This window comes from Calypte anna, chromosome 7 (assembly GCF_003957555.1).
Source record: "Calypte anna isolate BGI_N300 chromosome 7, bCalAnn1_v1.p, whole genome shotgun sequence".
Classification (NCBI taxonomy): domain Eukaryota; kingdom Metazoa; phylum Chordata; class Aves; order Apodiformes; family Trochilidae; genus Calypte; species Calypte anna.
In genome coordinates, this window is record NC_044253.1 from 28,246,847 (window position 1) to 28,260,633 (window position 13,787).

The 13,787-nt window shown below is 40.8% G+C and overlaps 1 protein-coding gene across 5 annotated transcripts in view; it reads left to right on the forward strand.

Annotated features, from left to right (window-relative positions):
- Positions 1 to 11,535, forward strand: part of INO80D (INO80 complex subunit D) — a 33,453-nt gene extending 21,918 nt beyond the window's left edge. For all 5 annotated transcript variants that reach the window (XM_030454612.1, XM_030454611.1, XM_030454610.1 and 2 more), the window contains 6 exons: positions 2,548 to 2,772; positions 4,838 to 4,947; positions 6,780 to 6,913; positions 8,178 to 8,395; positions 8,775 to 8,932; positions 9,897 to 11,535. In XM_030454612.1, coding sequence (XP_030310472.1) covers positions 2,548 to 2,772; positions 4,838 to 4,947; positions 6,780 to 6,913; positions 8,178 to 8,395; positions 8,775 to 8,932; positions 9,897 to 11,065 — 2,014 coding nt within the window. In that variant the 3' untranslated portion in view covers positions 11,066 to 11,535. The remainder of the gene's footprint in view (positions 1 to 2,547; positions 2,773 to 4,837; positions 4,948 to 6,779; positions 6,914 to 8,177; positions 8,396 to 8,774; positions 8,933 to 9,896) is intronic.
- The last annotated feature ends 2,252 nt before the right edge of the window (positions 11,536 to 13,787 follow it).

Below are 13,787 nucleotides of genomic sequence, written 5' to 3' on the forward strand. Positions count from 1 at the left end.
GAGAATGGAAAGTTCTTCAAATCCCTCCTTACAGAGGATTTTGAACTACAGTTCAAATCTCTCAGATTAGAGAGCTTGTTCTCCTGGTCCCCTAATGGTGCCTGGTTGCATGCAGTACCCCTTTGCTTTTTCTGGTGCTTCAGGCTGCTTTTGTTTTCATCATGAACCCTCTGCAGTAGTTCCCATGATGTTTCTGTGTGAGAACTTTGAAAGGAAGGATTGGGAAGAAGCATATTGGATTATCAAATGGTTTGTGTGCACTTTGAGAAATCTTTTGCAAAATGAAACAGTGCACATTAAGTTGAACTTTAGAAGTTATAGATACAGCTTGGGAGAATGAGATAAATGGAAGTTGGTAAACTGTTTATGAAAGGACAAAAATAAAAATACCTTTCTGTTTCAGTACTTGCCAAGTGAAAAAAAAAATACATTTTTGTGGTATCTTTAGTTTTCTTTGAGCATACAAATATTTTTTGGTTCTCAGTATCCTAGAAACAAAAACAAAATTCAGAATAAGCTTTTAGAAACTGTTTGCTTGATATAAGACCTTGTCCACTGCAGGCATGATTTCTTTCTATGTCTTGTGTGTATGTATTCATACACTTTAAAAATAAAAATCTCAAACTGCATTTCAAAGTATTTTAACATACCATAACTTTTTCAGTCTGTTGCAATAGGAAAGGAGAAGACTTAAATACAGAGATATGTGGCTTAAAAAGACAGTCTTTCCATCCAAAAACCCCACTTTTTTCCTCCCCAAGGAATGTTCTTCTCTTTCCTACAGTTAATGTGTAACTATATTTAAAATTAAATCAGTATGTATGCAATTTTGTTAGAAATCTTGCCCCCTATATCTAACTGATCCCATCCATATATACTTGTTTTATATTAATATATTGGAAAAAAGAAAATCTATACTAAATAGTGCACAATTAAATTTTTCTAAGGAGATTGATTTTCCCAGCAGGCATTCTTTTTCAAGAGTTCTTAAAAGTATATTTTCTTTTAATCTTCAATGTGAAAATGGTTTAAACTTTACAGATGTTATGTGTTTTTGTCAGGCTGTATTTGCCATTTGGCATTTAATTGCACAGGTTAATTACTTGTAATTTGTCCTTCTAGAAAATAATCTTTACCTGTTTTAACAAACAGAGTATATAGAATGTTTGGCTTTACATACTTCACAACTTTATAAAAATGAGCCTTTGTGTCAAGGCAGTGTTTGCTTCTGCAGAGATCGATGCAGTCTCTCATATTTAGCCTGCGTGTGAATGGAATAAGATTTTCCTGAAAGGAAAGTAGGTCTTAGTCATATTACCTTTCAGAGACAGCTATTCTGCCTGCATTTCTGGATCTCACTTTATTTAGTAAATATCATGGCTGCTGTAGCACATCTGTCATCAGCCAGTTGTGGTCCACTTGGCTTTGTGCAGGTTTGAATGTCAGCTCGTTCAGTCTCTCTGGCCAAGCTCTGCGGGATGAACCTTGGGAACTTTTCATCTGCTTCCTTTGTTTGCTCTTGTTTTCCTCCCCATGGCTTTGCTCTTTTTTACAGATAGCAAAGTTTTCTCTGTTCTATAAGGAAAAACTAACCAAGTTTGCTTTGCATAGATCCAGTACTCTTTCTTGCACTGTGAACAATCAAAACATTCTGCAAGCTAGTGCTTGTTGAGGAGGACTTCTGGGTAGCTTGTTAAAACAAGTCCTAATGATGATTTTATTATGTTTTAGGGTTTTTATGTCATTTAACTGAATGTGTTGTCATTTGATACTCTTGTTGATGTCTGCCTGGACATTCAGAAAGCCAAGATAAATGGGAAGGCTTTCTTAAGGGAAGGCTTTCTTTGCTTCCTTAGGCAAACAAAGAGTTGGATCAGTCATTCATCTGGTCGTTATTTAGACCTGATCAGATTTTTTTCCTCAGTACCCTTAGAGCTATGAATGTCTTCTCCATGGCTGTACTGTAACTCAACTCTGCAACAAAGGGAAAGCATTATCAGCTGCTAGCACTGTATTTTGGTTTAGGAAGGAAAACACCACTTGGCAGAGTAAAAGGAATTGGAAAAGGTCAGCGGTTTTGGTACTTGTAAGAATTTGACTACATTCTCCTGCATGACCTTTCTTCAATAAATTTCCACTATGTAGTTCCCCACCCTTGTCTTTTCCATTAATTGCACCTTGATCTAAGAGTTTGTCTCATTTGCTGAGACATTCACAGTAAATAAAGGTTAACAGTATAGATTTTTTTTTGAACAGCAGGATCCAGACTTTTAAACGTGTCAGACTTGGTGATAAATTGGTGTAATCTCTAATAATGACATACTTAGAAGGGTGAATACCTTTAGAATTCAAAAGGGCTCATACTCTTACCAATCCTCCAGCATCCCTGCCCAATTTCAGCTTTTCAGTGTTTGTGTGTGGGGTTAGAAGACGAATGCCAGCATCAAAAGTTCAAATTAAAAGGCCAAAATTAGCTTCCTTGGGGAAAAAAACCCAACAAAACAAAACCAACTTAAAGCCAATTTGTTTTTCTTTTCCCTTCTTCAGGTCTGATGATGACTTTGCAGATGACAGGAGTTCCAGGGTGACCAGACTTTGCACTTACTTTCAGCATAAATACAAGCACCTCTGCCGCCTGGAGCGGGCAGAATCCCGTCAGAAGAAGTGCCGGCACGCGCTCCGGAAAGCCTTGCTGCAGGCAGCCAGCAGAGAGCCAGAGCGTGCTGGGAAACTGATCCAGGAACTCCGAAGAGCTACGTGTGCTCGTACCAGGTTAGACCTTCCCTGAGACTGCAGTGACCTGGGATCTGGACAGGGTGGCAATGGGCAGAGGGGGGAGTATCCAGCAGCTGAAACGCTGAACTCTTGAAACCGGTCAGCAGAAAAAACAAGGCTATAGAAATGCTTGTCAGGGGAGTAAAGTAAAGGTGGCACACAGTGTTTTCCCTGAAGACTGGCATTCTCTAGATTTGTGGTTTAAAAAATATGGATTGTTTGTTCAGCTGTACCCAGGCCTGGTTTCTTAGATGCCACAAAAGCTGTTAGTGGCCTGATAAAATTTATTCTTATTAATTAATCTCTGTATTTTGACTGCCTTCAAATATCTGGTACTGTACTAAGCACAGAATGTGTGCAGTCTGGTCTGAAGTTTGCTGCAGTTTGCTTTTAATTCAGATTTCTTTTCTCAGACAGCTTTTTTGACAGCTTTTTTTTTTTTCTTTTTAAGTCTGCACCTCATAATTCTCTTTGCAGCAAATCAAACTTAATCTCATGCTTTTTGTTAGATTTAACTCAATCTAACATCAAATGAAACTTCGCAACAAAACAAATACCTTGTAACAACTCATAAGGTTACCTTCTATGGGAATTCTTTCTAGTTAATGTCAACATCCCTCCAGCTCTCACCATACTGAGAGTTGGTTGATCCATACTTGTACAGAAACAGTAACTCTGAACCCAGGTGTTATGACTTGGATGTCTGCAGCATCCTTCTGCGGTTGTGATTTTGCTTCAGTGCATGTGTGACTGTGAGGGGTAGGGAGGGCTAACATGAGAGCCAGGCTGGAGCAATGTACTGAGAGTATATTCTAGTAATGGGATGCTTTTTTCCCTGGAGAGTGGGCTGTCATTCCTGACAGTTGGAGGGTTTATTGTTGGGTAGGTGGAATGATGCTGAAGAGCTGCTCAGAGGTGTAACACAGAGGGACATTACTAGTTTATGAAGCTGTGTAAATGTCTCCAAACTTAAACTACAAGAAAACCTTGCCAGAACTGGCAAGCTCTTGCCGCTTTGTTTTATTTAATTAATTATTTTTAATTTTTCTCTCCATTATTTTTGGCTTTTATTACATGAAAAAGACTACATTCTTTTGGGTAGACTGGCAAAGCTAGGTAAGCATGTCACCACAGCTCTGGTTAGTTTAAGTAACTACAGAGTCTTTTCAATGGCAGAATTTTTCAGAGGATTTATATTGCTAACTTAAGTTTTACCCAGTCAAAGTGCAGTTGATGACAGAAATTGCTGAAGGAACAGTTAGGTTACAGACAATTTCTTGTCAACCTAGAAAGCAACGTGTACAGAGATGAAATTCAGCCCTGGAATTGCCAACATTACCTACATGAAGGTGACAAATGCCTCAAGATCAGGCCAGCACTGAGCTAGCTGTGTAGCACTTGCAGTACTCATCCACACTGCTGTCTGGTTGCCTGCTTGCAGCTCAGGCTCAAAGGACTGAGGCTGTGCTGAGGAAGCATTCAGCTCTGGGCACCTGCTGATGGATTGGGCTGTAGCACATTGTGGAAGGAGAGCTTTTACCCATGTTGAGCACACTCAGGCTTTGCCACTCCAGAGCTCAGTCTTAAGTTTGTCTGAGCACATGCTTGCATGTAAGCTCTGGGGTTGCTCGGCATGTTTTGATTTATGAACAGGCTTGGAGTTGCACTTGAGTGCCCCTGGAGGCATACCCAGGACATTGTATCCTAAAGACAGACCTAATTTTAAGGGTCACCTGTGTTGTACACTCACCTACTGCTGTCCTTGGCTCTTTTACAGGATGCTGTAATATTTACATGATGGTAGCACACAACACCTATCATTACAATTAAGGCCCTGTGAAATAAACAGTAATCCTGTTACTGCAGTCACACCTTCACCTGTGATTGACATCTGTTTTGTATCCCTGTGTAGAGTCTGGTAGTAGTATGCACCTGTTTGGATCATGACACACACGTTCTAATTTTTCATCCTACTGTGCCACATTTGGTTCACTAAGTAACCACATGAAACTGGGATTTTTGTCTCTAAACTCATATGCTTTTTTTTATTTTTATTTTTCAGCACAAGCCAAGTGAGGCAGAGAGATGCAGAACCAACAACGTGTTGTGGGACTTCAAAGGGAGAGCAGTGCACTAACAAGGCCCTTCCATTCACCAGGCATTGTTTTCAGCGTATCCTCTTAACTTGGTTTGGGACTTGCATTCAGGTGTGGAAGCTGTTCTGTTTCAGGGAGTTTTCGTGTTGGTTGGTTTTTTTGCATTGACAAATAAGTTTTCATGAGGAAATACCTATTTGTTAGTGTCTTACCAACTACTTCACTTTTAGTTTGTCTGTGTGATTTGGATCTGTAGACAGTGAAGATTAGTACTTTGGTATCTATCATAGCCACTTTGGTTTGTTTTCTAAGCTGTATTTTGTGGGTGCAAGAAGCCTTTACAACAATTACCATCTTTCATGGGTAAGTTGGCACAAACCATGTGGCTTTCATATGGCTCTTGATAGGTAAACTACCTACCTACCTACCTACCTATGAAAGGCCTATAAGAACAAGTTTTCATTTTTTACTGCACTGGGAGGATGGAAATCTGATACGTGACATTTTTTTGGAGAAGCAGACTAGAAGAATCACAGAATCCAAAATCTAGATCAGGAAGAATTTCCAGTGGTTGGGATGCTAAGAGTCAGTTCATGAAGATCGCAGAAAAGAGGAAGCACATTAGATGTGAGGTTTGATTCTGAGGGTTATAAACAGACAAACTAGCAGTATTCTGACCTGGAATACTTAAGAATTTATAGACTTTTTTTTTTTTTTAGCTGAAGAATTGTTGGTGCCTTTGTTGAAGTGACTCCCTTTGTTTGAGCTTTTGGTTTTGGTATTTTAAGTAAGTAGTGCTGATATGTTTCAGTTGCTATTGGTCTGCAGCACCTTTTCAGTCTTTCTGGTTTGCAGATGCCTTGGTTTTCTTGGTTGATGTTTTACAGGCCCCTTAAAAGTAGCCTGTGGAGCATTTCAAAGCCTCTAGGAGAAGAGCTTCATGGTGCACAGCTGTGTTTGGGATTAGCCTCATGACTGTGGTTTTTTTGTGGGTTGTTTTTTTCTTTTTAAGTTTTTTTAAAAATTTACATGGTGTTGCTTGTTGGTGTGCATAGAGCAGAGAAATCCAGACTAGCCATTTTGCATTTGTGCCCATTTTTTCCTCTCTGCATTTTTTTGCAATGGAAACACTCTCTTAAAATGAGCATGCTCTTGGTTCTGACCCATCTGTCCAAGTCTGCATTTGTACTATTCTGCAGATTTTTCAGTTTCTTTGTCCTTTCTGTTGTGTTTTAACATTTTCTGAACATGCATAGTGATGCTGAAGTCTGAGAACTGTTCAAGATGGAAGGATACATCTAATGTTTGAAAAAACACAATGAAATCTCTGTTTGATTTGCTCTAAGTCTGGAAACATTTTCACTCCTGCAGGGAATTTTTCTGAAGGAAATCTCAGCAAGCTTACATTTGGATTTACTTGACCTTTCTGTCTGATTGCACATCTTTTCTTCAAAGGAGCAGAAAGGATCTTGAAACTTCTTTCTACTCTAAAGATAAAAGCCAAAAATGTACCTTAAAAGACTAAATTAAAAAATACTCTTTCTGTAATACTACAGGATGGATTGTCATTAGCCTGTAAGGAAATAGTCCTGTTGACTACTACACTGTTCCAACTGCTGCTATTCATATATTGATTAAGACACCAGGAAAGGCTTCTTTTTGCTAAGAACTCTTTAAAGAAATGGCTGCTTCCATAAAAATATCTCAATATATAATACAATTGTTAGAGATGCTGCATGAATGCAGTTTTTCACTTTAAAAGTTGGGTTTGGGACTTACCTTTGAACTTGAATAACAAACTGCAGGTACTCTTTAGAGTTGAAGGCTCTGATCTTCATCAAATTGATAAATCAAAGGGCATTCCTCCATCATTGCTTCATGTGTTATTCCTGATGCAGAAATGTACAGATATCATGTTAAACCGTTCTCAGCAGCTCTTCTCAAGTTGCACAGCCAAGTTTGCAGATGGTCAACAGTGCTCTGTGCCAGTTTTTGACATTACACATCAGACACCTCTGTGTGAAGAACATGCCAAAAAAATGGTAAGTAAAAAGCCAAAAATGTAACTGTTCATGTATTGAGATTACTGAGAGTTTTAGCCCCACTCTTTCTATGAACTCTTGCTTGACAGTGAGCAAGTTTATGAACTTAAGAACTCATTTCCTTTTATTTTTCTTAAGAAGGTAAAAACATGTCAAACATACCCAATTAGTATAAAGCATTTTGTGAAAGTATTTTACATACTTTTGAGATATAATAAAGTGCATATGAGAATATCCTTCACTGGAAGAAACTTATCCCAAGAATTGAAAAATCATTGTGAGAGATACTGTGATCATTTTATTTGGGCTCACTCCTAAGATCCAGCCTCTGGATCTGAATGTAGTATGAGTGTGGTATGGTAAGAACACTGCATCTCAAATAGCACAGGGAGTCCAAATTATTTTCTAGAGGAAGTGTAAACTGTAATTAGAAGCATACAGGTTTTGGTACTTTATTGACCTTCAGGTGACTGTTAGAATTTATCTTTAACCTCCTTCAGGTTTAACAGTGTCCTCTGGTCTCCTTTTATGCCTCTCATCTTTCAAAACAAAACTTTTAGGATAGTTCACAAACCCACTTCTTTGTTGCCCCTCCTTCAAGTATTTAGCCAAAAAAGTTCCCTTGTTGGGTTGTTACGGGGTTATTGTTACTGGTTTTGTCCAGCCTCTCCAGTACTTGTGAATTATGGAGTTTCCTGGATTAAAATGTGAGGGTCTATGCTACATCAATTTGTAGGCCATTTTTCCCCTCTCCCAGGCAATCTTCAGTGTGTGATGTTTGATGTTTGAAAGCAATGATACTTAGTTGTTTACCCACATCCTTACCCTAGCCCTAGACTATTAATTCCATTTCCTCAGTGCTGTCCCTCTTCTATGGCACTTGAGGATGCTGGCTTCAGCTTCAGCTGCTTCACACTGTTGTGATTATCACCACCTTACACTAGTGTTCTGTCTTTAATACCAACAGGAATAATGGTGAGGGCTACAGTTTTGGACTCGTTTAGGTAGGGTTTGCAATAATGATTTTTAAAGTGACACCTGTGCTATCTCTTATTTAGCATAGCTCATCATTTGGTCTAGGGTATTTTTGCCATTGGACTCGATGAGGAAGGAAAGAGTTTAATTTTTGTAACCTTCCCTAGTGAAAGCCATCAGTCTGTCTTGCATTACATAGGAATGTCTGTAGAATAGCAGAGGAGAAAAAAGCCAGGAAAGTAATACTTTTTCTTAATATGCTCCCATTGCTATTATTTTATTCCCAAAGGACAATTTCTTGAGAGGGGACAGCTCTCGTAAAGTTCAGCACCAGCAGCAGAGGAAACCCAGGAAAAAAACGAAGCCACCTGCACTTACCAAAAAACACAAGAAGAAGAGAAGGCGAGGTCCACGCCGTCCCCAGAAACCCATTCCTCCTGCAGTGCCCCAAGGGAACCTCACCATGCCTGCCAGTGTCTCACTGCCAGCAGAGATACCCCACATACGGTCAGTCCTGGACCTTGCCCCTGTTTCCCCACTGCTAGCTTTAAAATTGTCAGTGACCACTGTAGAAAGGTGTGATGCTGCTGTGCTGATCAGCATCTGGAGTGGGGCTAGAAAGTGCATCTCTTGGAAAAAAAAAATTAAGAGTAGATTTGAGTAATTTTGGACTTTGGTGAATACAATGTCATCTGCTGGTGTATATCTGATTTAATCAGTAGGCTAAGTGTGAGCTTCCTAAAGAAACTTTCTAAAGGCGTTTTTTTCCTAGATGCTAGGGGGTAAAAAAGGTATTGGGGACACCTGTTATAGGTGGATATGCATTCATAGTTGTTGTTTGGAGGAGCCAGTTGAATACCCTGGACTAACAAAACTTTCTGTCCAGGAGCCCCTCCACACCAGAGCTGAGTGCTGATGAGCTGCCTGATGATATCGCCAATGAAATCACAGACATTCCACATGACTTAGAATTGAATCAGGAAGACTTCTCTGATGTCCTGCCACGGCTGCCTGATGACTTGCAAGATTTTGATTTCTTTGAAGGTACCATTTTGTTTTGTTCTATGCTAACAGGAGCACTGTCAGAGAGCTGAAGAAGTGTTTTTAAAATGCACTTTGAGGGTTCACTTGCTTTCCTACAGAGACAATAACTTCTAAATAATGAGGTGTGCATTTGCTTTATTGTTTGTTAGTGAGCTCTGAAGTAAAGCAGCCTTTAAGAAGACTTGTGTGTGTAGTTCTCTGCTTGCTCTTATAATTACTCCTCTGAAAATCCTTATCTGTTTAGTATTTTAATAATTCATTTTATGTTTTAACTGCCTGTCAGTGTTGTGGTTTAATCAAAAGCATTCTCAGTAATGGCATCTTTCTGCCATTGAGTGGGGCTGGAATCACAGTCAATGTTGGCCTTTGATAAAAGGAGAAGAGAGTGAGAATAAAGTGTTTAAACACATTTTTGAAACTAGCTCTTGATCAGAACTGTGCCTGACTTTCTGGATTCTAAAGCTCAGTATCTATCACAGATAACAAAGAAATCAGAACAGCTCAGAGCTGGGGCCTGTGATTTCTTTGGTCATTTTCTGTTATGATATGACTTCATACTGTGTTTGAGTTGGAATTAACCTACATTATACTAGCTGCCTAAGTTTTAGGTCCAGGCTGTAATGTGGTAAGTAGAAGGGGGTTTGTGGACTACTTGTGTTATTGCAGCATTGAAGAAAATTTAATTTAAGAGTTTTTACTTCAAATCTAGTTTGGGAGGCATCTTGTATTGTAGTATATGGAAGAGGAGGGCATAGAGAAAGCAATTTCACTGATGACGAAGGTAGAGTTTCTTGTTTTTCTTACCTTGCTTACACAGTGAACACTGGTGAAGGAAATGTTCTGGCTACCACAAGCCACCCTTGAAGGTTTCACACTGCAGCTCTGTACATCTGCATACATAGAGTGCCAGTGCCAGGCTCACCTGGGAGGAGCATGCTAACTTCTGGTGTCCTTGTTTCTGCAGGTAAAAACGGAGATCTCCTTCCAACTACAGAAGAGGCTGAAGAACTGGAACGGGCCCTACAGGCTGTAACTTCTCTCGAGTGCCTGAGTACCATTGGAGTACTTACACAGACAGATGGTGTGCCAGTTCAGGAGCTGTCAGATAGAGGGATAGGGGTGTTCTCTACAGGTGCTGGAGCTCCAGGAATACAGTCCTTGAGTCGAGAGGTTAACACAGATCTGGGGGAGCTGTTGAATGGGCGTATAGTACACGATAATTTCTCTAGTCTGGAGCTGGATGAGAATTTGCTCCGTTCTGCTACCTTGTCCAACCCACCCACGCCCCTGGCAGGGCAGATCCAGGGGCAGTTCTCAGCCCCAGCCAACGTCGGCCTTAGTTCCGCCACTCTCATAAGCCAGAGTGGCCTTGGGGAGAGAGCCTTCCCTGGACAATTTCATGGACTTCATGATGGCAGCCATGCCTCCCAGAGGCCCCACCCTGCCCAGCTGCTGAGCAAGGCAGATGACCTGATCACCTCACGACAGCAATACAGCAGTGACCATTCACACTCCTCACCCCATGGAAGCCATTATGATAGCGAGCATGTGCCGTCTCCCTACAGTGACCATATCACATCCCCTCACACCACATCCTTTTCTGGTGATAACTTGGCAGCTACCTTCTCAGCAGAGATGCCCATGATGGCACAGCACTTGCTCCCAACTCAGCTGGATGTGCCACTTAGCGGGGTGGTCAACCCCAGAACTCACTGGGGAAATCTTCCTGTCAATCTTGGGGACCCCTCTCCATTTAGCAACCTTCTTGGTGCAGATGGACACCTCCTGTCCACCTCCCTGTCCACACCACCTACCACCTCGCACTCAGAGACCACCCAGCCTGCCTTCGCCACTGTGACCCCCAACAGCTCCACCGTGCTTCCGGGGTTACCGCAGACCAGTTTTAGTGGAATGGGTCCTGCCTCCTCTGAACTCATGGCCTCCACCTCCCCCAAACAGCAGCTCCCTCAGTTCAGCGCCGCCTTTGGGCACCAGCTGAGCTCCCACAGTGGCATCCCCAAGGACCTGCAGCCCAGCCACAGCTCCATAGCTCCTCCCACGGGCTTCGCAGTGACTGGTGCCACCACCACTACTACTAATAACGCATCGGTGCCCTTCACCACCTCCAACTGAGCTTGTCTGCCTGGCTCTCTGCAGGTAGATGGGGGACCTGTGTTTTCTATCTTTCCTTTTTTCCTTTTTCCTTTATTTTTTCTGTCCTCCCTTCCCTATTTTTAAAGAGAGGGTTGAGAAGAAAACCCCTGCTTCAGTACTGACCAGGGCTAGCCCTCTGTGAACCTTGCTGTAGCGTACACATGTGCTTGTTGTTATGCACCGGTGCTCATTTATTGCAGGCAGGTTCACCATTCCCCAGTAATTCCTTAAGGATGCAGCACAGTTACTGGATGTAATTGATCTTAGCAGTAAGACCTGGAAATGGGAAGATACCTCAGATTACTGATGCATGTTACTGTTTCCTAGGGTTCAGATCAGTGCTTGCCATCCCATTAGCATCTGGTAGTAAGTTTTCCAGTGGGCAGAAGTCTCTGATTTCCTTTTTTCCTTTTTTCCTTTTTCCTTTTTCCTTTTTTCCTTTTTTCCTTTTTTCCTTTTTTCCTTTTTTCCTTTTTTCCTTTTTTCCTTTTTTCCTTTTTCCTTTTTCCTTTTTCCTTTTTTCCTTTTTTCCTTTTTCCCTTTTCCCTCTCTCCTCTCTCCCTCTCTCCCTCTCTCCCTCTCTCCCTCTCTCCCTTCTCCCTCTCTCCCTCTCTCCCTCTCTCCCTCTCTCCCTCTCTCCCTCTCTCCCTCTCTCCCTCTCTCTCCTCTCTCCCTCTCTCCCTCTCTCCCTCTCTCCCTCTCTCCTCTCCTCTCTCCCTCTCTCCCTCTCTCCCTCTCTCCCTCTCTCCCTCTCTCCCTCTCTCCCTCTCTCCTCTCCCTCTCTGCCTCTCTCCCTCTCTCCTTTTTTCCCTTTTTTGTCTTCCCTTTTCCAATTTTTTTGTGCTAATTTGTGCTATTTTATGCTATTCTGGCCTAGCCTATTCTATCCTATTCTATCCTATCCTGTTCTATTTTTTTTTTTTTTCCAAGGGTAGCATTTGGCATGGAAAACTTGGCTGCACACATTGATTTCAGAATGGTGCACTGAAAACCTAAATCAAGATAATGGTTCAAGGATGAGTTTGGCATTTTCTTAAAGTAGTGTCTTGACCTTCTCTGTGTGCGTGTGAGTGTTTAAGAGTGCAAGGAGCAGCAGTTCCTTTTCTTCTTCTTCTGAAGAAGTGGGATTGCCCCCTTCCAGAACTTGTCACTGTTCTTACTGCATGCTGGTTTTTGTTTCTTTATTATGATGATTTTAGTTCATTGAGCAGCAAGGTGATCAGTTGACTGGTTGCCCAGAATCTGAAAGCTGATCAAAAGTTAGCCCAAGGAAAAAAAAGAAAAACAGAAGGATTGAAATAGATCGTGGATTAGTACAGAAATTCCCCTCTTTGCTGAGTTACTGTGGCCTTGTAGCATTGACGATTTGCCTTTTCAAGTGTGGCTTTGTCCAGAACTCTTTGTCTGACAGGCTGATAGGTATTTCCCAACTGAAACTGGAAGAATTTGGTTGATATTCTGCCCATACACACAAGTCTAGGTCAGACCCCTTGCTAAGTTTCAAGTGGATGCATTTCTCTATGCCTAGTTACTGAGATTTTCTTCAATAGTTTTGTTTTGTTTTGGTTTTTCCCCCTGGGAGCCATATAGTTCTTTTGACACTTGTAGGGTTTGAAGCTCTGTATGGGAAGCTGAATGTATGTAAAGAACTAGGAGGTATGTATCAGTCATAGCTAACTATAAGATAAGATAAATCACTGAAGCAAAATAGATAAGAATTCCTTCTGTCTGCAGTACAGTTTTGCTTTTACTGCCCATCTGCTAATATAGTATTCAGACTCTTTGGTAGTACTTTCAGTTCTTAAAGGAGTCCACGAGCTTTTAGGGTATTTTAATTTTTTTTTTAATCAAAGAGATAAGGGCAGGAGAAATTCTGAGGTGTTGAGTTGTATCTCTTTATCAGGAAGGAAAAAAGGAATTTACTTGTGACTTTATAGGGCTCAAAACTTGCTACTGTACTCTGACTTCAAAAAAGTAGTACTTTTAAAAATAGTACTCCTTCTTATTGCAACAAGTCTCAGTTTTCATAGTTTGTTTCTGAGATGCAGGTGAGATTGAACATTAAATCCAACATTTCACTGTCTTACTATCGAGGACAGATTTCCTTCTACCTTACAGTAAAAATGTCCTATTTGCATGTTACCTAGTCCAGTTCAGGAAATTAAGAGATACAAGCACATGAAGTAGGGAGGCATAATAAATTATTTGAGCAAGGAATCATTAAACAAAGTTTAGTTGCCATAGAAATTAATTTTCTTAGCATTCAGACCCACACCACAGTTTCTCATTCAAACCTCTCCTTCCATCTTGCTAAGGAACAGAATTTGAACAGGATAGGTCTTGTGTCTTCTTGGTATTGTAGTAACCACACTGTCCCTCTTTTCTTGAAAGATTTTTATTCCTTGGGTATAAAGGAGTATGATGATACATATGTCTGTTCTGAAATTGCAAGTGTATGTGGGTGGAGGAAACAAAAATAATTTTCATGCTTCTGTTGTTATGGAGTTCTTATTTCATACTTGGTAAAATAGATCTTAATAATATGACGCATATTTTTAAGCGGTGATTTAAATATGTTTGTAACATTTAAATGTTTTTAAATGATGTAAAAAGTTGAATTGAAGCCTATGAAATCCTGCTTGTGATTGTCCTGCTGACTGAGGAATGCCCAGTGGTATTGTGAAATGAGGCAAGTCTGACA